Raw genomic sequence first — 24,210 nt, 5'->3', positions numbered from 1 at the left:
GGTGTGCGCAGGGCCAGAGGTTGACCCGGGCCCGGCCGGCTGCTGGGGTTGCACACGAGCCAACCGCAGGCCCATCAGGAGCCTCCGACTGCGGGGCGTCCGCACCGTCCAGGACCTGGCTGTGGGCGCTGTCTGGGGGTGCCCCTGGCCCCCGCCACCGCAGACCTCGGCGGCCTGTGGCCCTCACTCCAATCCCGGGTGGCCACCTGACTTCCCAGGGTTGTTGGCCCGGCCGCACACTAGTGGGGGGTCGCTGTGAGCCCCAGGGTGACCCCCGCCCGGTAAACCTGCCCCCCCCAGGTGCCACTTCCCCTGCGGTGTGGTCCGACGCAGCCGTGTGAACACCAAGCTCTGGAACCCGCCATTGCATGTCCACGTCACCGGGCCTGAGCCCCGAAAGCTGCCCTTTTGCCTTTTTCTGGATTAAACTGAGTCCACACCCACGGCCCCCGTCAGCTGGTGCTGGACACCGGGAAGCAGGGCAAGCTCCGGGGCGGTCACTGGGGGCGGGGGTGGACGGCACTGTGCCCCGGGGGGGGCCGCCCTGTCAGGCCCAGCTCCTCCTGTCGCCTCCCCTCATCCGCCCGGAGGGGCTTTATTTTCTCGGGACTGTTGGACCAACGTGCGTCTCAACTGTCACCTCCCAACCTGCTCTTGGAGCAGGAGGAGGGGATGCGCATGGATGGTTCAGCGGGTTGAGCAGGTTTCAGGTCGGGCTGAAGTGGGCAGGAGAGGCCGATGCGCTCCCCTCCCCGCCCAACATCTTTCCGTAAATTCCTCATAAACTGGCTCTTTCCTCCCCGGAAATGCCGCCTCCTCCCTGCGTCCAGAAGACCGGCCGCCAAGGGGGGGGACTGGCCCCAGGTCGCAACCAACCCATGTTGCGATCGGGAGCAACGGGCTGCGGAGGGAAGGCGGCCGGGGATGCGCCTGCCCAGGGTGCGAGGGAGGGCAGCGCTCCGAGGCGCGGTGCGTCCCGATGGGACGTGCATTTTATCCACAAACCTCAAGGACATGAAGACGGTTGTGCTCACGGGTCCGGTTCGAGCCGCAGCCTCTTACATGCAGGAGACACAACTTTTGTCCCGGGCCATCTCCTGGGCCTCAGGGGTCGCGTGAAAGGAGTTGAGTCTGGGAACGGTGAGGCCGCCCGGGTTGCCCACCAGACACCAAGTAAAATGCCAAGTGTAACGAGACTCAAGCCTGTGGGGTGTCCCCTCGCCCCGTGCGCTGACAGATGCGACTCGGTAGCCAGAATCCGGGTTTTCTTTGCAAATACAGATTTGGGGAAAAGGCCCTCAAGCAAAGGCGATGGGGGCCGAGCGGGGGGCCGGGCACGCCAGTGAGGAGGTGGCTGCGGACGCTCTTCCCCGAAATCCCAATCCACCCGCATCCCCGGGGACGCCCCCGGAAACCACAGGCGGTGGGGATCCTGCTGTCAAGCGGCTGCGGGTCCGCGGGTGCACACTTCCTGGCAGCCCCTCGCCGCATCGGGGAGGTAATATTTTCAAAATGACTCTGAAATGCATCTTTACTGAAGTAAGTACCGCGCACCTGCAGCGAGCGAAGCTGCTCGGCCCCTCAGGTGGGCTCGCGAGCTCCCAGGAGCCGCAGGCCCTTACGGCAACCCAGGCGGGCGCCAAGTTTCCCGGAGCTCGGCCTTTGCGCTGAGCAAGTCTGTCTTGATGGGGGGACGCTCCTTGCCGCCGCGCCTGCTGCCCGGTCTCCCGCCCGGAGGACAGCTCGGGCCAAACCTCCTCACTGCTTTTTTTTTTTTCCCTGTAGAATCATCCCGAGCACGCGCGGAAGGTCGCCGAGTTCCCTGGTCGGTGCCCCGCGTGCCCCGGGGACGACGTGGAAGCCAGGCAGGCCTCCGACCTCAAAATAACTGGCGGTGTCCTGTGCGGCGCTTTGTCTTGCGTGAGACCTGGTTCCGGCGCTTCGTGGAAATTATCATCTGGGTGGATGGACGATAAGGCGGCGTTTAGAGACGCCCGAAACCAGGACACGCGTGGTTTTCACCGAGGTCCGTAGGCCAGACTTCAAGTAGAACAGGGGCGCCCTACGATTCTCTCTGGTTTTTCCAGAACGCGGTGGGAGGTATTGGCCACGGCTTTTTCCAACAGAAATTCAGGGTCGGGGATCCCTGGGTGGCTCAGGGGTTGAGCACCTGCCTCCGGCCCAGGGCGTGACCCAGGGTCCTGGGATCGAGTCCCGCGTTGGGCTCCCTGCATGGAGCCTGCTGCTCCCTCTGCCTGCGTCTCTGCCTCTCTCTCTCTCTCTCTCTCTCTCTCTCTCTGTGTGTGTGTTTCTCATGAATCAATAAAATCTTAAAAAAAAAAAAGAAAGTCAGGGTTGGAACGGCTGAGCATTTTCCCAAAAGTCAAGAAAGCCAACAGAGCCAAGATACAGATTTAGGTTAAGGACGCACGGACTTTCACTCCAATTCCAGGACAGGAAGTTTTTTTAAAAAAACTGTAAGCAAAAAAAATAAAAATAAATATAAAAATAAAATTAAAAAACTGGAAGCACAGAGCCGAGGGCCGGCTGGTGTTCCGAGAGCCGGTGAGGAGCGAGGGAGGGAGTGTGGGCAGGTCGGGGGGTCCCAGGCCCCTCGCTGGGCTCCCCACCCCGCCGGCCGGGCTTCGGGCTCTGGGACGTCCTGGGAATCCCGCCCAGCACCTCACTGCTCGCTGCTCCCCAGCCCACAGGCTCCCGTCATTGTGTCCTGGGGGTAAATACCCGTGGGTGCCCCGTGTGGTGGGGGGGAGGGGCAGGCACCCAGGGGAGCTGCTCCTCTACCCAGATATGGGGGATGAGCGGTGGCGAGGGCCTGGGGCGACGCGGGGTCTGCATGGCCGCGCTGAGGGGCCCGCACGGCCGGCCTCCTGGGTCAGGGGGAGTCACGGACACGCCGGCCCCCACCCCCGGGCTCTCCCGAGCACCTGCCTTCCTGGGGAGGGAGAGCAGGAGAGAGCCAGGAGGGTGGGCGGGGTGGAGGGAGGGTGGGCCGAAGCCAGCTGGGGGGCGACCAAGTGGCCGCTGTCAAGTGCGATCCCAGCTTCCGGTTTAAGCTGTGGCTGGAGTTTGGGGCCGTGAAGATGTAAGGCCCTGGGGATCCCGGGGGCTCAGCGGTTCAGCGCCGCCTGCAGCCCAGGGCGTGACCCCGGGGTCCCGGGATCGAGTCCCGCATCGGGCTCCCCACAGGGAGCCTGCGTCTCCCTCGGCCTGTGTCTCTGCCTCTCTCTGGGTTTCTCATGAATAAATAAATAAAATCTTAAAAAAAAAAAAAAAGATGTAAAGCTCTGGGACGACAGGAAGTTTGGGAGAGGGGTGTTGGCTCAGGCCAGCTTTGCCCTGACGGCCGCCTGGTGGGGGTGAGGACGCGTCCAAGGAGGGCCTGGAGCCCGGTGCCCCGGCATGACCCCAGCCCCTGTGTGATCACACGCGGCACCAGGGCAGGGCCTGAAGGCCGAGCGGGGTCAGGCAGCTGCGCGTGGATCCCGGGGACCACGATCCCGCACGTCGCACAGGACGAGGGAGCCTGGAGGCCTCCCGCCGAGTGCAGGGGCCCCGGTCGCGGCCCGGCTGACCTCCCGGGGCTCCCCCGCGTGCAGAGCAGCCGTGCAGAGGGCACCATCCCCGCCGCGCGCTCCGGGAAATCTGCGTCATCGGGTGGCCCGTCCGTGGGGCCGGCGCCGAGCACGGTCCCTGCACTGAGTCCCTTGTGCCCCAAGCGTCCACTGCCGGGGTCACGTAGCCCCAAGTCCTGGGAAGCTGCAGTGTCTACGATACTCCGTTTATCGGGAGACGCAACAAAATCAATACCGGTTGTACCCAGAGAGCCGGGAAGTGATTTTTCTGGAATGGATCCTAAACTGTTTGCGAGTCGGGGGCGGATGTAGGGGGGCTGCCGCTATCTGGTGAGCCCCACACCAGGACGCTGCCGCTGGAAAGGAGCCTGACGCACCGAGCCCGCGGTCCACTTCCCTCTCCGGGGCCCCGGCCCTGACACGGCGCCCAGCAGCCCTGGGAACCGGGTGGGAGGGGGCTTCCCAGGGTCCCCACCCTTCACACCCCGGGCTCCCCCGCTGCGACCCCCTCCCCCCCGCCCTCCAGCCCGCTCTCCACCACCAACCCGCTGTCTGGTGTCTACCCAAAGCTGGAGACTTGAACAAACGACTTTCCCGACTCAAGGAGGCCTCGGGTGCGCCCCGGTGCAGACCCAGCACAGACCCACTGTGGGCGCCGAGCCGACCCCCGCCCCCATCTCCAGGGGACGCCTGGGCCCCGTGGAGGGATGCCCCGCAGCACCAGGACAGGGCGGGCAGTGAGATGCTGCTCTGGGCACCACCGAGTCTCCTGGGGACATGGCCATGGCCCGGTGGCCCCTGCCCGGGCGCAGCTGTCCCCCCGCAGGGTGGGGTCCCCTCCGGCAGGGAAGGGGCTCCGTGGGCTTCACGAAGGCTCCCGGTCGGGAGGCTCTGAGCCACCGGTGGTCCAGGCCTCATCAGGTGAGGGCGGGGAGACTGGGGTCCCCGCAGCTGAGGGCTCTGTCCTCGCTCCACGGCCGAGGCCCGCGGGTGCCAGCGCGGCCTGTCGCTCCCCCCGGCCGGACCGCAGACCCTGAGCTCGTGCGCCGTGTGTTTCGCAGAATAGAAAACGGATACAGGCGCTCGCACCAGGTATTCCCCGTGATTCCCCGCAAAGTGCCCGACAGCTGTTGCTGCTCCCGAGTCGCGGGTGGGCGGCTGCGCCGCCTCAGGAGTGGCACCTGTCGGGAGGCCCCTTGGATCTCAGGCGGCGTGAGCCCGTCGGTGCATTTCCCGGCTGCGGCTTAGAGATCCGGGCCCGTTAGCGACTCGGTTGCAGCAGCCGGGGGCCTGGCGAGGCCGCAGGAGCCGGCGAGTTGCCGTGTGTGGCCGAGGCCGGGCCGCCGGTGACGGCCGTGGGGAAGCGTGGTGGGTGCGGCGGGGCCCGGACCCAGCTCAGCCCGGGTTCTCGGCGTCGCACACACTCGCGGAGTCGGGGCCCAGGGTGAGCTCCCGGCTTGGATTATGGATCGTCCCAGCGAGGAAGGCATCGCCGGAGGCGGGGCCGGGGTGGGAGCCCCTCGGTCCCTCAGCCCTCGGGGCAGGCCCGCAGGCAGACGGAGGGGCCCACCTGCGCTGCCTGTAACCCTGTGACCTGGGGCCTCCCTCACGAGGAATTTACGGTCTGGGGCAATCTCACCTGCGATCAAGCCCGTCACTAAACATCTTTTTTTCTGTGAAGTTTTGTAATTATTTTTCTTTTAAGGAGCGAACAGGTGAGTAGACAAAGTGATTATCAGAAAACCTAACCAAGGGATCCAACCCGGAAGCGCTCCGCGAGGGCAGCTGCAGGGGAGCAGGACAAGGAGGAGACTGAGGGTCCCAGAGGCCCCCGGCGAGGAGGGGCTGGGGCCGCAGGTGGGACATGTGCGTCCAGCAGAGGTGCTCCTCAGTGGACAAGGGGAAGCGGAGCCAGGACGTGTGTGCAGGTGGCCGTGGCTGTGGGGTCCGTGATGAGGACAGAGCCAGGCTTCCCCAGGTGAGGCTCTCCCAGGTGAGGTTCCCCCCAGGTGAGACTCCCCAAGGTGAGGGTCCTCCAGGTGAGGTCCCCCCAGGTGAGGCTCCCCCCCATGCCGCTGGCACTCAGCTCAGAGTTTGGTAGACAGTAACCCCCACCTGTGTGTCCCTGCCGTGCACGGAGCCCCTGGGCGGGCCCACCAGGCAGCTCGCTGGCCTGTTTCCCTGTTTCCCCTCCTCCCTCCCACCTACTAGGTGACCCACTGGATACAGGAGCAAATGTTCATCAACAGTATAAACATAAACATTAGATGCATTTAGACTTTGTAATTTCTAAAATTATCATATATTAATAAAATTATTATTATTTTACGACTATTTTACTTCCTGTTAGAATACATCTTATTAATGAATAAAAAGCAGAGCACACTTGGGGCTGTGGTGATAAACTGGGACCCTTGTAGCTTGTGCCCCCGAGGACAGAGGATGCCGTCAACACACCTGCTCCCCAGCCCCTGGCCTCACCCCTTCCCTGCACCCCCCGGCCCCTGGCCTCACCCCTTCCCTGCACCCCCCGGCCCCTGGCCTCACCCCTTCCCTGCACCCCCCAGCTGGCTTCACCCCTTCCCTGCACCCCCCGGCCCCTGGCCTCACCCCTGCCTGCACCCCCTGGCCCCTGGCCTCACCCCTTCCCTGCACCCCCTGGACCCGTGGCCTCCAGCCCTGCCTGCATCCAGAAACGAGTGACATCCTCAACCTGCCCTTCCCGTGTCCTTGGGTTCCGCAATTGTACAGGCGCGTGCACCGTGTCACGTACTGCCCCAGCTCATGTGCGTTCGACTTTCTGTGAATCAACACACGTGCATCGTTTCCCTGCGACTTTTCTTCGCTCACACTTTGGTTCTGAGACGTTAAGGACGTTCAGGCTCAGAGTGAGTGGTGGTGTCTGGGTGAAGGAGCGTCCCCGCGTCACACTGGGGGCCTCGGGCGTGGTGGGCAGGATGGGCCGACGGTGCTCCTCCGGGTCTCTCTGATTTCACAGCCTAATTGGCCGTGGACATCGTGTGCCGTCGTCCCCAGCGAGCCACCCCAGGAAGCGCCTGTCCACGCTTGGCCTGATTCTGTACCGGTGGACGTGCGAGCCCTGCGTGTGCTCCCACCGGGACCGCGTGCTCCCCGTGCTCCCCATGCTCCCCGCGCGTAGCCCGCTTCTCCCAACGCTGCCTGTTCAGTCTTCAAGGCATCTCTGAGAAAGAAAAATTCATAACATGAACGTAGTCACTGTTTTACATTTTCCCTTCGCTGTTAATAGATTTTTTTAAAAAAATAGATTTTTTAAGAATCTTGTCTAAGGATGAAGTTTCTTTCTCCGCCGAGATGAGAACACTGTTCTGTGGTATTTTCCCTAGATCGTCGAGTGTTCTTGGCGCGCTGGAGAGGGGGTAGGCCCGTGGGGTGACGGTCGGCTGCGGGCGGATTCCTGCGTGGAGTCATCACCCAGGATCTGTGTGGACTGTCCGTGGAGACCGGGCCTCGGGAGACACGACGGGGCTCACGCGGGGGCCTGCGTCGGCATGGGGGGGCGGGTGGACGCTGACACACCGCGGAATCGTTGGTGCCTGTGGAGCCCGTCCTGCTGCGCACGCTGAGCACCTGGCAAGGGCCTGCCCCTAATTCTGTCCTCGGCTTGTAGCACAGCGTCCGCACGGTCGTGTCGACCACAATGGATCGCTGTTCGCCTCCTGCTGGAGCGCTCCCGAGGCTGCCCCGGCCTGACCATCCGACGGCCCGAAGGGCAGACGGCAGCAGGGGGGCGGACAGCGAGCGCGCAGGCACCACAACCCAACGCCGCCGGAAGCTTCCAGAACTTACAGACTGTCCTTTGAGGCCTGGGAACGGGCGAGCCTCCTACATAATAAGCAAGGACCACAGAAGTCTTCTTAAAAGCAGAGGTGTTTAAATACTTTATTTATTTATTCATGGAAGACAGAGAGAGAGGCAGAGACGCAGGCAGAGGGAGAAGCAGGCTCCATGCAGGGAGCCCGACATGGGACTCGATCCTGGGACTTCAGGATCACGCCCTGTGCCGGAGGCGGCGCTAAACCGCTGAGCCACCTGGGCTGCCCTCTTTTTTTTTTTTTTTAAGATTTTATTTATTTATTCATGAGAGACCCAGAGAGAGAGGCACAGACACAGGCAGAGGGAGAAGCAGGCTCCATGGAGGGAGCCTGATGCGGGACTCGATCCCAGGACCCCGGGGTCACGCCCTGGGCCCAAGGCAGACGCTCCACCGCTGAGTCCCCCGGGGACCCCCTGAAAAGCATTATTTTCTGTTGGAAGCGCAGCCTGAGTCGCCACCTCCAGCTTCCTCTGCGTGCAAGTCCTCGCCGCCGGCCTTCACCGTGTCTTAGTGACCTTATGGTGACGACAACCAAACCAAATTTTGTTTCTTCAGGTTGGATCTTGGGCAAACTCCAGGATACGTTCCTCTAAGCTCTCTGGTCGTGAATCACGTCGCCGTCACCGCGGGGAGCCATGAAGCTCCGGGCCTGCAAAGCTCAGGGCTGGGCACGCACGACCCCGGAGAGCCGGCCTCACACCACCTTGTTTCCTTCATCTGGTGGGACGGGAGCGGGAGCCTGTCGTCCGGGGCCTCCGTCGGGCCCACGTGGCCACGACTCAGCCACGTGTGACGAATGGAGCCTACGGATCACGCGTCCTGTCCTGCACCGTCTCCCCTGCGTGACTGTCCTGCCTCCACCCCACCAGCGGAGACTACTTATGTCCTTCTCCTGGTTTATTCCACGTCAGAAAATCCTCTGAGGGACCAGAAGGAAATAGCGGCAGCCCCAGAACACCGGCCACACCTCGACGCAAACCTGCACGCGGGCCTTAGAGGGGAAGCTCCCCCTGCTCTAACGTGTGTAGAAGAAACGCGTGGGCTCGGGCGGGCGAGGCAGGGCCATCCTGAGAGCACCCGCCCGCCCGCCCGCCAACACCCCTCCTGACCCTGCCCAGGCCGGGACGCTCATCCCCCTCCCCTCCCCTCCCCTCCCCTTGTTTGCTGAGGCCACCCGGCAGCCAGGGTGGGGCCTCTTCTCAAGTCAAGTCTGTGTTTTCAGATTCTCGGTGCCTCGTCACCTTTTCGCTCTGGGCCCCAGGCTGCGGCCAGAGGGGAGAAGAGGCGGGCAACCCAGGGGCCGGCGTCTCAGATGCAGTCGCGATAGGACCGTCTGCGGAAGCGACAGGGCCAGGCTGGACTCCCCAGAACTGAAGGCTTCTCGCTGAGACGCCGTCGAGAGGTGAGAAGGCAGCACGGGCTGCGAGGGGCCAGCTGCACGCGCACCTGAGGAAGGGGGTCATCCACGACACAGGAGTCCTCGGGAAGCAGAACGGGGCAAAAGATCTGAGCGCACAGGTAACCGGAGGAGGAAGGGCGGCAAGAAGCACGTGACACGATGCTGCACGTCACACGGCTTCGAGCTGAAGCAACAATGCGATGCCGCTGCACACCTGGGCGATAGGACACCTGTGGGACCAAGGCTGCGTCGGGGGGGTGGGCCGGGCCACAGGAGGGGAGGCAGCTGGTGTGGCCGCGGTGGAGGACGGCTGGCGGCTTCCTGCATCACGGGACACGCTCTCGCGCCCCAGCCTCGCAGCCCTCGGGGTCCACTGGGGGGCCCAAGCCTGTGGGCACTCGAGACCCGCACACGGAGGCTGGCGGCAGCTGTACCCCTAACTGGCCAGACTGGGAGCTGCAGGACGACCTTCAGGAGGTGACGGGAAATACCCCGTGGTGCACGCACCCCCCGGGGGATTCATACTCCGTGGTGCACGCACCCCCGGGTGACGTATAAATACTCTGTGCTCCACGCAGACAATGGAATGTCATTCTGCCCTAAAAATAAACAAACTACGAGCCATGGAAGCCATGGAGGACCTAGGTGCTCATGACCGAGTGAACGACGCCGACGTGAAAAGGTCACACCCCCGGTGGTTCCTACTATACAGTAATCTGGAAAAAGCAAAACTCCTAAAAACGGTGAAAACATCAGTAGTTGCTGGGAGCGGGGTGGGGCGAGGACGTCTGGAGCTCGGGTAACATCTCGGGCAGGGAGAAGATATAAACGCAATAGCGTCTAACTGCGGCGCGGAGTGAGGCGGCGGCCGTGTCGGGGCCCGGGGGGAAGCGGACCGGGGGCCCGGAGGCTGCTGCCGACCTTCCGCAGCTGCTGGCTCGGGAGCACGTCCACACCAGAGCCCCGGGGCCCGGGGCGCAGCAGGAAGCACTGCTTGCGTGTGCGCTGCTGTGTGTGGGTCTGTGGGGACGCGCCCCCGACAGAGCAAGAACGCGGGTGCGGGGGGCAGGGGGTCCGTGTGCCCAGGGGTCCCCACAGGCCGCTCGTCCGTCTCCGGAGCCGCGAGGCCCTCTGAGCTCAGACGTGGCGCGAGGGACCAAGATGCTCCCTGCAGCTTCCAACTTAAATTAATCATTAAAAGGCCCTCCTGAGAGGAAACTGCAGGGCCAGGCCCGGGTCTTTGATCCGCACGCCTCGGGGCCCCGCGCGCCGGGCCGGTAATGAGCTCCCCGTGCACCGCAGCAGCCGACGGCACAGCCTCGTTATCCCCTCCGCGTTCAATCGCCTTTACTTAAGCTTCATCTTTAAAAAGTGTTCCAGAAACTAGCAAATACATTATAATTAAATGTGTGCACTAATTCCAGCGGCGTCCAGGGTCTGGGCACGCGTGCCTCCCGGGGGTTCCCAGGCGCATGCACGGGACCCCGCTGTTCGTCTTCCTCTAGCGGCGCGTGTCCTCGGTCGGCTTCCGGCAAACCGAAACTAACCTGACAGCATAACCAGGACCCGGTGAGCTTGCGGCCCGACGGCGGGAGAGCAACGCACGGTGACCCGGGCTGCTGCCTTCCATCAGACGGCGGCCGGGTCCTGGCGCCAGGCTTCCGACGGCGCCTCCCTCAGCCCGCGGCGCCCTGTGCGGGTGTCCGTGAAGACACGCCTCCTCGCCGAGAACGAGGGTTCTGCAGCCCGGAGAGCCCCAGTAAGCGAGCGCCCAGGTGAGCGGCCTCGCGGGCGTGTGCCCCCCGCGCCCCCCGTGTGCCCTCCGGGCGCCGGCTGCGGCTCTCAGGGCTCGGCCCGGCCCCAGGAGCCCCACCTGCGCTCCACGGAAACCTGCTGCTCCTCGCATCCTTCGCTCCTCACCGAGGCCTCGTTAGGGGGCTGTGCAGCCATTCACACGCACTTCTTTCTCGAGGGGAAACTGAAATTCAGGAAAAAACTCAGCGGTTTGGCTGACGCAGCGTCTCTAACGAGTTCCAAGAGCTGGAAGTGCCAACCAACCCACCCCCTCCCAAGACGCCCTCCTCCAGGCCTCATGTCCCGTAAGACACTATTTCCGTCCGTGCTGGCTTGTGAGCGAGCCCCTGGGACCCGCATTTACACCCCGTCCGCTGTGCCGGAACCGGGAGTGGGCGCGCCCACGGGGTGGGTCAGGGCCAGGGCCAACGCGGCCGTCTTCACCGGGGCCTCTGTCCGACGTGCTAACCGCTCTCGAAACACACCTTGTTTTCGCAGCACCTTTTTAGAGTCGCCAGGAGCGAGTGTCCCACGCTGCCCGCACCTGGGACCTCAGGCCAGAGCCGTGCATGACCTGCTGCCAGCATGAAGCCGCTGCGCGGGTGGGACGGGCCGTGGAAGGCCCAGGGCCTCGGCGCCTCTCCCGGGGGCGGACGTGAGGCACCAACGCGAACCTCTGCTGCCCTGAGCGCCGCAGCTACTCTGCTCGGCGGAGGGTCCGATGCTGCTTGGCACCCCAACGGCCGGACGAACACGCACCCCCTTCCTCCCGCGGCACCAGAGCCAACGGCAGCTACGAGGTGAGGGACTCAGGCCGAAGGTCAGGCTGAAAAAAGACAAACCCCATAGGTGCCCCCAAATGGATTTCAAAAATGTGAATCTTTATAATAGGATAATATCATACAGCAAGAGCGTCCTCGGAGATCCTGGGGGTAGACTTTTACATGGAAAAGGAAATGGTTTGAATTTATTGATTTATTTTTTATTTTTCATTTTTTTTACCATCACCAGTTTCACCGTAAAATGCACGTACCTTCACCTGCAGCGACAGCTTGGCTCCCGACACTCTGGTTCCACTAACCCCTCACAGGACAGGACTGAAGAGTGAGGAGCCGAGGAGCTGCTCCCAGGAACCTTCGTGGTGGCGCAAGTCTGGGTAAGAAAACAAAACAAACCACGGAGGCATTTAAGGTCGGCCAAAACCTACGTAAAATAAGCACCGGCCGTGAGGTGACCTCGTCATCACCGGGAGTCACCCTCCTGCCCGGACGCACGCGATGGCGGCAGACTCGCTTGGTGGGCTGCGGCGGCGCGGACCCTGCGCCCTCCGAGGCGGGGGCAGAAATACAGAAAACAGGGATTTCCCAGAGTTCTAAACTCTTTAGACAACGGCCAAAATCCAACCCCAAACTGGAAAGACAGCTTGGCCTTACGTGTGTTACTGACGTTAATACATAAAACCAGAACCACGTATTTTAACCACGTATTTCCACGATATTGCGGAAGAACCATGTGCGTGGGTAAGTTACTCCCAAAACACACAGACTGTCAGGCGGCGCTTGAAGACCGTCAGCCTCACTGGTCCCCGACGGAAGGCGAGTCACAACGGGGGGCTAACGTCTGTGCCTGTTCACCAGCCGGGTGTGTTCGTGCCGCCGCCGACAGCGCACAGGGCCGGGGAAACGGGGGCCAAGGTGCCGCTTTCGGCGTCCTGAGCCGGATTCGCGGTTCGTTGATGGACGGTCCTAAAGCGTCTGCCCGTATCTGGCTTCGTCTCCCTTGCAGGATTCGTTCCACGTCGATGACCAACGTGCAGACGTCTGCCTCTGAAGCCACACGTCAGTGTGTCGCTCGCGTCAGGAAAACACGTAGAGAAACTCTGAATCTCCAGGACCAGGAGGTCCTTGAGCAAATGGAGTTTACGTGGTTTGGCTACTACGTCGCCACTGAAAATGGTGCCACGTATTGAGACGTGACTGTGCTCAAAGGGCTCAGGAAATGCTTTATAAGGAATGGACCGGGCAGCCGGGGGCTCAGCGGCTTGGCGCCGCCTTCAGCCCAGGACGTGACCCCGGGGTCCCGGGACCGAGTCCCGCATCAGGCTCCCTGCATGGAGCCTGCTTCTTCCACTGCCTGTGTCTCTGCCTCTGTCTCTCATAAATAAATAAAACTTAAAAAAAAAAAAAAAAAAGAAATGGACTTTCAGGAAAGACGTGGAGGCAGCAAACGGACATTGGACAATTTCCTTCGCAGCGAACACACCGGCGATTATGTACGAGCCACGTGGACACGGCCGGCGGGAGCCCCCACAGCCCACGTTCAGGACCACGTGCAAACCACTGGCGGTGGTGGGCAGGCCCCGGCCCAGGAGGACGTGCTTGGGCCCCAGGGCGGACAAAGTCCACGCAGACCACGGCCAGACCCAAACATGGGGACAGGGAGAGGAAATAAAACAGATGTTCCAGGGTCAGCCTGCTGCCCGCAGGTGGACACAGCAAGTCCCCCTCTGTGTCTGCGGATGACCCGCCCCCAGGCTCACGATGGAACCGGAGCCCCGAATGCCATCACCAGGTCCTTCTGAACCAGGTCTGGAGGCTGAGGACACGGGAAGGAAGATCAGCACAAACGGGAGCCACGACCCTGGACAAGAAGGCACCACCCCAGGCAGTGTCAACAGTCGGGGCTCACGGGTCCTCGGGGCTCACAGGTCCTCGTGTGCATGGGATCGCGCTAGCTCGGGCCTCGAGGATGCACCAGGAAGGGAGCCGACGAGGAGGCCGGATGCAGGGGGCTGCACCCAGGTCTCCGTGGCGATGCCAAAGCGCAGGGCGGGCAGAGGCAGCACAGGGAGGGCGCAGGTCCTCGGGGCCCCACTGGCTCGCAGCTTGGCCGGCCCATGGCAGTTGGGAGCTGCTCCCCGGCACCCGGTCCCCACAGTGTGCACCCAGGCCCCAGCCCGGACTTGGCAGTGGAGCCCCGAGCTTCCCAAGGACGCCACAGGGAGCAGAGCAGGCACGTCCCCAGGGTGGAGCGTGGCCCACCCGAGAGCCAGCGGGAGGCAGCCCAACGCGTCACGAGGGAATCCGAGCATCGGGTGCTCCGGGCCTCATGGCCATCGGGCCCTGGCCGTGCCACCGGAGGACGCGGGGAAGGGCTCCTACATCCCACCAGAGCACCCCGCGGCTCACCCCCCACCCTCTCCCCTGCAGCCCACCCTGTGCCCACACCCCTGCGGCCCATCACCCTGAGGCCCACCGTGCAGCCCACCCCCAGCCCTCCCTGCAGCTGTCCCCTCGGCCCTCCCTGTGGCCCACCACCCTCCCCCTGCCCCCTGCAGCCCTCCCTGCAGCCTGGGTGAGCAGCCCATTGAGCATCCAGCTCAGGTCATGGTCTCAGGATCGTGAGATCAAGCCCCATGTCAGGCGGGGAACCTGCTTGGGATTCTAATAAATAAATCTTTAAAAAGGCCATTTGAAAAAAAATAAAAAAATAAAAATAAAATAAAATAAAAATAAAAAGGCCATTTGTCCTTCCTGTTTTGATGATTAGTAAGGCTTCTCATCCTCTCGATACAGAGTGATGCAGGATGCAGTGAAAACGTGTTCTCTAAAACGGGGTAAAAGAAGTGTGTTTGGAACAGGAGGTCCTTTCCCCAACGGGTCACCTGGGTCACCACAGCTCCCTGTTTAAGTGTTAGCTGCACTGAAATTCCTTATTCCGAATCCCTACTCAATAAATATTCCAACTTAAAACTTTTTGACTGTGACTTTTTGGGACGGGTGAGCCCGTGTAGCACGTCCTCACCGCGGTCACCGTCGGCCCACGCGGGTGCCGTGCTGCTCGTGCTCCACGCGGACCGTCTGACTTTCTGGGTTTGTAGCGCTCGGTCCCAGGGGCTGGATGCGGAGCCACGTCCTGGGAGCCCCCGCTTCCTGCACAGAAAGGTCAAAGCAAACATTTCAGGAGGAAAAGCCACATATTATTAAATATACATTTTATTTCACAACAATCAAGAAACCGAAGGTGTCAGATTTGGAATACACAAAACATATTCTCGTCACAAATCTCCTCTTCTCGTCTTTGTTCGTGAACGTGTCCTTGAACGCCTGCTTCACGTGAGAGCAAGGGGGACCCATCACGGCACACAGGCCTCAACCCCGCCGCGCCCGCCCAGCTGACGTGCCGGACCTTCCCGGGCACAGAAGACCCGTGCTAACGCCGCAATTCAAGCCACCAAGCAGGCACATACTAGATAATCAAAAAAAGAGTTTTTCCGTGTGAAGACGAAGTACAAGTGTCCCCTCAACATCCCACACACACGCGGAGGCCGAAGAGGCCACGCTCACGGAGCTGCCACGCGGGGGAGCTCACACCCGGACGCAGGCCGCCGTGTCCTGGCCCGCCCTCTGCCCACCTGCCAGGCCGCGGGAGCCCGGGGCCCACGGGCACGTCCACACCCGCAGACTGGAAACCTGGCCCAACGCAGGACGCTGCTTCCGCGTCATTTTTACGTTCGATACAAAGACAAGACGTCAGGCAGGAACCGGCACGGGTCAGGGTAAAGCGCGCAGGATCCACCTGGAAGGTCCCCTGGGCTCGGGGGAGCGCGGTCAGAACTCCGGAGGCGGTTCCTCGGCTCAAACCCGGGGGTCCACGGAAACATCACCTGCATCTCGGGACCGAACTGCAACGTCTTCCAGAGCGCCGCCTGCAGGGGCTTCACGCCGTCGGTTTATTTGAAATCTGAAGAATAGGTCTCACTTAGGAGGAAACATCTTTGACATTTAGACGGTTGTTCCCAAAGGCTGTCGTCAAACCCCCCGAGCGCGGCACCTGCCGTTCGGGACAGTGCACTTCCAGCCCCTGGATCTACTCCTGGGGCCCCAGTGGGTCCCATGCCGGGCAGGAGCCTGGAAGCGGCACCGCTCGCAGCAGATCCGCGTGGAAGGAACGTAACCTGGCTACTGGGTAGAAGGATCTACCTGTTCCAACAGCCGAGCCGTCGCTGGCACCTGTACACGTGGCTGCGCATCCTCACTAGCTCCACGGGCCACCCACGCGCTCTCCGGGGAACCCTGACCTCGAGGCCTTCCTACCGTAGCTCCTGCAACTGCTGCGAGGGCCCGAGGGAGCCATGACCTTCCCGTTCAGGGCGGGCAGCGGGACGCTCACGAAGCCTCGTCTCCTGGGCCTGGGTCCCCTGTGCTCAGAAGCGCGCACGTCCTCAGGACCCGACTCCTGGCATCTCGAGTAGGGTCCTCTGGCCCGGGCTTCCCCGTAGCGGCTCGGAGCAGGTTCTGGGCCACGTCACCCCAGCGCGGGGGCTGCCCGGCACCCCCCGGGCTCCGGCCCCCAGGATGGCCCAGAACGTCACCGACTTTGCCATGTGCTGCGTGCAGGCCACACGGGTGACGGTGCCTATGCACGACAGCGCGGCCTGTCACCTGTTGAAGGTTTTACGCTGCAGACGCTTCATGGTTACTCCGCTCACACAGAGGACACAAACGACGAGGGACTCGGAAGCGCTCCGCAGACACCGCGGGTTCATACACTTGGCAAGTCCCAACAGACCCAGGTTCGACAGACACCCACATGGACGTCAGCGTTTATTTTCAGGATGATTTCCGCGTGTGCTGGGTGAGGCGGCGCCACGATGAGGGGCAGGGGTGGGCCCGACGAGGCGGCCCCAGGACGCACACGCGAGCCCTCCAAGGACAACGCCGAGGAGGGAGGCCCCTAGGAACACCCACACCCGCGTCCCAGCGTCACTCTTCTTTCCTTTTCCTTTTCCTTTCTCTTTTCTTCTCCTGCAGGGTTTTCAGGTCAGTCATCACGTTCAAAGTCTTGCGGACCCACAGAATCTGAAAACAATCATTTTGAGACGTGTTTAGAAGCAGCAAACACACAGAACGGAGCTAGAGGCCGGAAGGCTGCAAAACACGTACCACAATGATCATGGCGTTGAGCAGCAGCGGTGCTGAGAACACGATAGAGATGAACATTCCCCGTGAATCAAAATACTGGTATTTTGAAAATAACCTGTTTCAGGAAAAAATGAAAAATTACTTGGCATGAGAACCGGTGTCGGTAGGACACCCTGCGACGTGCGGCTCCTGGAGCGCTCCTGCCTGCCCCCAAATGACCCGCCCACGGCTCCCCCCGGCTCTGTGCTGCTGCCCCATGACCCCCTTGGGACACGGGCTGGTGGCCCCACAGGGAACAGGGCAGGACGCCGGGGGCACCGGGAGCACCACAATCAACCCAAGGGCGTGCTGGGCAAGGGAAACACTTGTGCACCCTGGGTAACGGCGAACTGACCCCCGGAACGCGCTACTCCCGTCACAGCTCTGCGGGCCCCCACGGGCCACAGACAGGACCAGGCCGAGCTGGGCACAGGGTGGGCACCCCGCCTGCGGAACACTCGCCCACACGCCGTTTTCACACCCGGGGAGGCTCAGGGCACCGGGGAATTCGACCCACCACAGGCAGGCCCGGCTGCACCTAGGGTCCCCCTGCGGCCACACGGTAACACGCAGAACCGTCACTCAGGAAGGGACAGCGGCAGAGGGGCCAGGCGTCAGGGAAGGGCCGGATCATGACGGTCAGGGCACACGTGTCGGGATCGACCGGAAAGAAAGGAAGCAGGGAGGGCGTGGACTCGGGCATGGACTCGGGCGTGGACTCGGGCGTGGACTCGGGCGTGGACTCGGGTGTGGACTTGGGCGTGGACTGCACAAAGGCCCCTGCACTCCGTGAGTGCCTGAAAGGGGCCACCCGGGCTCAGGACGTGGCTCACGGTGGCCCGCACGTGGAGAGACTGCTGTGGCCATGCTGAGCCGCTCGCCACTGGTAGAGCACGAGGAGGGCACCGCTCGGGAGGTGGCTGCTGTCGCGGGTGCTAGGGCAAACCCCGGCGGGATGGAGAAAGCCTCACTCGCGCTGTGTCAAAGGCCACGACCTCCCGAGGAACCTCAGGGTGGCGAGTGAGTCCCATGGTCCAAGCGGTCGAAGCTGCCGTGAGCACAGAGACGGGGCACAGCGCCATGGGGACAGCCCTGCCCGGGGTGACTCCGGATGTGTACCACCATCCTAGCGGCTGGCCCGGAGGTGGCGCACAGGGAAGGCTGGTGCCCCAGCTCACGGAGGGAACTGCGGAGGGCTGGGGAGCAGGGTGGCCCTGAGAAGGGCGGAGACTGGCAGGTGGGGTCCTGGAAACCCATGAGCCAGTGGTTTCAGGACAGAAGGAGGTGGGGGTCGGCGGCCACTGACAGACCACGCGCCCCACGCAGGCCAGGCTGTCATGGATGGAGTGTTTCTGCTGCCAGGTGGGCGCGGGCCCAAGGGAGAGTGAAGGATCCTCGGGGGGACGCCAGGGGCCCCACCGACCACGAGGTGGTTCCTTGCTGACGCATGGGCTGAGGACAGGGGTTTAGGGGGGACTGTCGGGCTGCGGGGCAGGAGGTGCTGGGCCACAGGCAGCCCCGAAAGTGCAGGGCAGGATGGTGGGTGGCAGGGGAGTAAGTGTTCGTCCATCTGGCTTCTACGGGTCCCCAGGACCCACGTGGGCAGGTGGGCAGGGGGTGGACAGAGCAGGTGGTCTCCATGCGGTTGGGACACGCACAGCATCGCGCACAGTGAGCCACAAACTCCTGGACCGGCCAGACATCTAGGTGTCACCTGCTTCCTGTTCAGTCCAGAACTAGTCTTTCTTCTTTCTTTACATTTAAGAGCGTTAAACGTTTCAGGGCTTAGAAACGCCAAAACCCTTTCCAGCTCACAGGCCACATAAAAGCCACTGTGGCCCAGATACGGCCTGTGGACCTCGGTCTGAAAACCGCGTGTAGATGCAGCGGGAGGGTCGCGGGTGAAGCCCTCCCGGTGGGCACAGCATGTCCTGCACGGGCACAGCCGTAGGCACAGGCCTGACCCTCCACAGGATGCAGCGAGAGCTGAACACGGGGGTGAAGGACAAGCAGAGGGCGGGGATGCCGGCGCCCGCAGTGACCTGCTGCAGGTCCTGGGCTGCCCCCACCTCTCAGGAGGGCAGCCCAGGGTTTCCGAGGCCTCGAGAGGACGTGGCGTCTCGCGGGCACCCCCGCCGCCCTGCCCACATGCACACCCAGCTCTCTCCAAGGTCCTGCCTTCTTTACTCTGCAGCTAGAGCCACTGTACAGAGGCCCCGGGAACCCTGTCCCACAGCCACCAACTGTGTGAGCCGATCTGCAAACCCCGGAACAGCTGACAAGCCGGCCCTCGAACCTACGCCTGTCCGTGCAGAGGCCCTTGGCGGGGCTCCGGCGGCCTGGCTTCCCGCGCTTCTCTGACCCCCATGCTCTGCACGCTGTGACCCGTCGCACACGCCTCCCCACAGGGTGGTCCCTCACCACAGTCACGACGGGGGGGGAGGGGCCTACCTCCAGTTCATCGCCGCTACTTCGTTGATATATTCAGCACAATAAACTAAAATCACTAGAAGAGAGAGAAACTACACGTCAGGATTGGGATGACCGAAGCTGACGTTACAAAAGCACATGTTCTTTCTGTGATGATACATTTAACATAAATATAAAAGTAGGAATTCGATGAGAAACATAACTTCTATTTTACAGAAAGCATGAGGTCAAAATTGTAAGATTTTAAAATTATGGACCCCAACCATTTAACAGAAGAAAACCGAGAAAGGTCAAAACCCGTTAAAGCCTCAGTGGTCTGAGTCCAAAGCTGCGGAGCAGGTGCAGAGGGCGGCATCCAGGTCCTGTGCCCCAACACCCAGCGCTCACACGTGTGCAACTCCACCTGCGCCCCTACCTGACCCGTCAGGGCTCCCTCGTCGGAGACGCCGGCAGCAGGATGCCCAGAGCTCCAAGCAACCCGTTCCCGCCCGCACAGCCCCCAGGGCCACGCTCCTGGGCTCCTGAGCCCTGCCCAGCGGGACGGCGGCCACGGCACAACCCGTGATGCTCCCGAGCCTCCCGGGCAGGGCCTCCCGAGCCCGGCAGGCGGCCCCAGAGCTGCTGCTAACACACCGGCACAGGGCAACCTGCTTTCAACGCCGATGCTTTCATTCCTCGGTAAGTTACGTGTGAGCCTTGCTGCCCTTGACCCAAATCACAGAACAGATCACACCGGGTTTGCAATCTCCACTCCTGCCTCCATGAACAGACCCAACGGGGCCCATGAGGAAAGCCCAAGAGCCAGGTGAGGGGAGGTAGGCAGGACTCAGAAGGCGTGGGGCGGGGGACGGCGCCATCTCTGCCAAGCGCTGCGCCCCCAACGCCGCCCCGAGTCTCCGCCGTGTCACCCAGGCACTGAGGGACCCAGGGGTTAGGGAACTTCTCTGCTTCATCTGCAAAACTGTAGCAAGCGATGCTGCACCAAGTAAATTTAATCTTGTGCTGGTTTGAGGGTGAAACGACCAGAGTGTGTGCACGTGGAGAACAGCGTCTATTTATTACTGTGAGTGTGCAAAGCACCCCCTCCCCTGCCTGGACAGTAACAGACCCACAGAGTTCTGAAGTTTGCAGGCTGTTGCTAGCCCGTCAGCTGCTCCGATCAGGCCATCGCGCTGCTTGAGGGGCCTGCCTCCAGGCCGTGCACGGATCATGCTCGCGGCCCACCTCAGCTACCTCTAGCAACGTGGACAGGGCGCCCCACGGTACCCGGGGTGCTCTTCCTTCACTGCACTCATCGCAGTTGATGGCAACGCAGGGAGACTGGAAACAACTTCATCAGCGCTGGCAGGGGAGGTGCACACCTGCCGACAGCCCTCAGGTGTCCCACCTGCACCTGGCCACATCACACAGCAATTGGCGTTGCACAGCTGTTTGTCGTACTCACCTAAACACAGGAAATGCCCGACCTGCAGCTTGTACCTCTGGGACGAGAGACACGTGAGCAGCAGGCACAGCACGTGGAAGACCACCAGCCCCAGGAGCCACGGCTCCGTCCAGTCCGTCTGCTGTAACACACGCGTCATCTCATCGTCAGCTCAGGTGGGGGCCGGGCTCCGGGTCTGTGGGTCAGGGAGGGCAGTGGTCCCTCGCTACTGGGCGTTCCCTGGGCTAAGGGGTCCAGAGCCCTCCCCACAGGCCTCGCAGACACGGGGGCCGGAGAAGGGAAGGGCAGGACGCAGCAGGAACCCTCTGCCCTGGCTTTAAAGAGGAACACCACCGGTGTGATGTCTGTGCCCGTGGACCTGCCCCGTCAGCGTAGGGAACGGGATGGTGTTTTTAAGGTTTCTAAGGATCATCCCGTGACTTGAGGAGGACGGTAAGTGACTCGGTCAGGAGACGCACTTGGTGACTCCGAGGCTTACCAAGAACTACCTTGAATCCTTTACACAAGTACTTAAGGCTTTGGGAAATCCGAGGCATCCCAGTCTGCCAGATTTTCTTTTCTCCAAACTTTCTGTGAGCCTTCCAAATAGCACCAAGATGCCGGGTCTCCTCAACTCTGTGGGGGCATGTCCACACCCCCAGATGCCCACCTGCCCTCCACGTGCTGATTCACCCTCTAGATGCCCAAATCCCCCCTGTGCCCAGATCCCCCCCCAGGTGCTCAGCTCCCCCCCAGGTGCTTAGCTTTCCCCCCCAAGTGCTCAGATTTCCCCCCCCAGGTGCCCAGATCCCCCCACAGGTGCCCAGATTTCTCCCTAGGTGCCCAGATCCCCCCACAGGTGCCCAGATTTCTCCCTAGGTGCCCAGATCCCCCCACAGGTGCCCAGATTCCTCCCCAGGTGTTCAGACCCCCCCCAGGTGCCCAGCTCCCCCCTACAGGAGCTCAGATTCCTCCACAGGTGCCCAGATCTCCCCACAGGTGCCCAGATTCCCCCACAGGTGCTCAGACCCCCCCCCCCAGGTGCCCAGCTCCCCCCCACGTGCTCAGAGCCCCCCCAGCCTCAGACGTCCTGATGCAGGCTCACACCCAAGGCCTGCCCTTCCCAGGCCGGCCCTGCCTCCGCGTCCTGCAGAGCGCTGGGGACTCTCGGAGGCCCCCGCCGCTCCCGCGCGCCTCCACAGGGCCAAGTGGCCACGGCTCCCTGCCCCACCAGGTGCGGAGGGCACCCGCGGGACGGGCGGAGGACGGGCGTGCAGGACCCCCAGGGCCGCTCCGGAGCTCACGCCGCCCCGCCCAGCAACTCCCCCGCGGGGCTGCCCACGGCCTCCAGCATCCCGGGGGCCCGCCCCCTGCGCGCAAACCCGCCTCGGGACGCCCCGCCCACCGCCCACAAGCCCCGCCCCACCAAGCCCCGCCCATCGCGCAAAACCCCGCCCCTAGACGCACCGCCCACCAGGCCCCGCCCACCGCACATAAGACCACGCCCCCTGGGCGCCCCGACACCGAGCCCCGCCCCCACGCGCCGTCCGGTGCGGTTGGCGCCCACGGCGGAAGCGGGCAAACCCTGAGTGGCCCCAACTGCCGCCGCCCGAGGCGCCGCCAGGGAGGCGCGAGTTACCGTGAGCACGGCAGGAATGCTGACGGGGAAGGAGCCGACGGAGAAGGCGGACGGCATCGTTCCGGGAGGCCCACCCTCGCCACCTCCGCCTCGCTGTCCCCGCCCAGACCGCTCGCACGGGGAACGCCTCCGGCGTCGCCTCTCGCGGGATTTCCACTTGTCGCGACACTTGCGCGGATCCAGCCGTCTCGCGATATCCGCTTGTGGGACCAGATTCAGGTCTCGCGGTATTCCGCGGCCTTAGGAGGCGTCTGGGGCTGGCACCGGAAGTAGGTCGCGGGTGGGCTCCCTCCCGGCGGGGCGAGGGGACACGTCGGTGTCCACAGTTCCCCCGTCCTGACCCGGGGCGGGTGCGCGTCCTGCCTGCACCCCGGGGGGACGGAGGGCCCAGGGACCGTGACCGCGTCCGGGGGACCGGGGGGGGGGGGGACGGGGACCGAGGGGCAGTGACGTCACCCCGGGGACCGAGGGGATAATGACGTCACCCCGGGGGACCGAGGGGGACAGTGACGTCACCCCGGGGGGACCGAGGGAGTAGTGACGTCACCCCGGGGGGACCGAGGGAGTAGTGACGTCACTCCCGGGGGGACCGAGGGGATAGTGATGTCACTCCCGGGGGGACCGAGGGGGCAGTGACGTCACCCCGGGGGGACCGAGGGAGTAGTAACGTCACTCCCGGGGGGACCGAGGGGATAGTGATGTCACCCCCCAGAGATCGAGGGGGACAATGACCTCACCCCGGGGACCGAGGGGCAGTGATTGTGTCCGTGCCCCTGGGGGTTATTGGGGAACTCTCCACCCCCTGGAGGCAGAGGGATCGGGGGACAGTGTCCCGGCTCCTAGGGCCACAGGGGGCCTGGCAGGGACCCCCTTTTTCTGGCACATGCCCTGGGGGTGGGTGCAGGTCACCTGGGTGTTAGGTACCTGTGGTCGCCGTATACCTGGGCTGTCCGAGTGCTGCCCAGGGAGCACAGGTGCGGTGCGGAGGGTCCTGCCCCAGGGGGTTCAGGTGAGAGCAGGCTGGGGGGCGGCAGGGGAGGGGGCGGGCTGGGGGGCTCCCAGGATGCTGCCCTGGCCTAGAGGTGTGGGCTCGGGGCGCCTGGTCCAGGGCGTGGGAGCCGGGCCCTCGGGTCGCGGGTCAGGGCCCAGGGTTCCAGGAGCAGGTGAGGGCGGGTGAGCGTGGCCACCTGTAGACTCAGCGGCGGGGTCCCCCGGGCACAGCCCACCCTCTGGGTCCAGGCGGAGTCTCGGCCTCCAGGCAGAGGACCGGGGGTAGGAGGCCCCCAGGGCGCAGGGACGGCGTCTGGGCAGGTGGGGTTCCTGAACTGCAGGATCAAGCCCGAACTCAACCCCAAGGCCCATGCCCTGGGTGGACCAGCCTGTGGGGCTGCCCCAGGAGTGGGGTCCCGGCCCCCTCTGCCGCCCCCACCCCCGCCCCGCGGGGACCTCCAGAAACCCCCATGGTGGCCCAGCCCGCCCGCTGCGCACCTCCTGCCTCCTTCCGGGGGCCTCCCCTGCTCCCCGCCGCCCCGCGCCGTCCATCCCTTCAGTGTGCACGTGTCCCCCGCGTCCTAACTGAAGCCCGGGCTCCCGTGTGTCCAGCGTCCCCTGCACCGGGGCCTCCGGAGGTGGGACGGGGCAGCCTGTTGGGCCCAGGGCCACTCTCCTGTCTGGGCTGTGTCCCCAGGGAGAGGGCGGTGGGGGAGCCGGTGTGGACGGGTCCAGTCGCGGTCTCACCGGGCGGCAGCAGGTGGCAGCACGCGCCCGGCCTCGGGACTGTGGGCAATAGTGTTCCCCGTGTTCGCGGCTGTTGCACTGGCAGGTCTCACGGGCATCCTTTAATTTTAGATGGAGAAATGTTTTCTGAGCATCATGGGATCGTTCAGACCCGTTATTTTTGACTTCGTGGATCGCTGTTGCAGAATGCCAGTCGTTTAGAGACAAGCTTGTGAAAACTGTGATTATGGATAAAAGTTTATAGGTTAAATCCAAGAACTTTAATATCTTATCTTCACTTCACATATTCTTTTTTTTTTTTTTGACAATTTACCTATTTGAGAGCGAGACAGCAGCCCGGAGCAGGGGAGGGGCGGAGGGAGGGGCAGGTGCCCTC

At 63.2% G+C, this 24,210-nt stretch overlaps 1 protein-coding gene across 2 annotated transcripts; it reads right to left on the bottom strand.

Annotated features, from left to right (window-relative positions):
* Positions 1-16,235: 16,235 nt before the first annotated feature.
* Positions 16,236-22,561, bottom strand: TMEM18 (transmembrane protein 18). Of its 2 annotated transcripts, none has more exons than XM_041756079.1 (5): positions 22,098-22,561; positions 20,480-20,654; positions 19,057-19,111; positions 16,588-16,681; positions 16,236-16,503 (listed from the first exon to the last, which is right to left on the bottom strand). In XM_041756079.1, the coding sequence occupies exons 2-5, from the start codon at positions 20,616-20,618 to the stop codon at positions 16,408-16,410; spliced, it is 384 nt and encodes a 127-aa protein (XP_041612013.1). In that variant the 5' UTR covers positions 20,619-20,654; positions 22,098-22,561; the 3' UTR covers positions 16,236-16,407. The 2 variants fall into 2 exon arrangements, with proteins under 2 accessions (XP_041612013.1, XP_041612012.1); XM_041756078.1 differs by having other exon boundaries at positions 20,480-20,600; positions 22,098-22,544.
* Between the last annotated feature and the right edge of the window lie 1,649 nt (positions 22,562-24,210).

The sequence above is a fragment of the Vulpes lagopus genome, chromosome 5 (genome assembly GCF_018345385.1).
Source record: "Vulpes lagopus strain Blue_001 chromosome 5, ASM1834538v1, whole genome shotgun sequence".
Taxonomy (NCBI): Eukaryota; Metazoa; Chordata; class Mammalia; order Carnivora; family Canidae; genus Vulpes; species Vulpes lagopus.
The sequence above is the reverse complement of the archived record's forward strand: the minus strand, read 5'-3'. Positions and strand labels throughout refer to the sequence as shown.

What these genes read in the sequence shown, in the direction of transcription:
- TMEM18 (XM_041756078.1), bottom strand. Translation starts at nt 22,154, where the DNA reads ATGCCGTCCGCCTTCTCCGTCGGCTCCTTCCCCGTCAGCATTCCTGCC. An exon ending in GCATTCCTGCCGTGCTCACG is followed by an intron (nt 20,601 to 22,097) that starts GTAACTCGCGCC and finishes CGTGTGTTACAG; the next exon opens with CAGACGGACTGGACGGAGCC. An exon ending in CGGGCATTTCCTGTGTTTAG is followed by an intron (nt 19,112 to 20,479) that starts GTGAGTACGACA and finishes TCTCTCTTCTAG; the next exon opens with TGATTTTAGTTTATTGTGCT.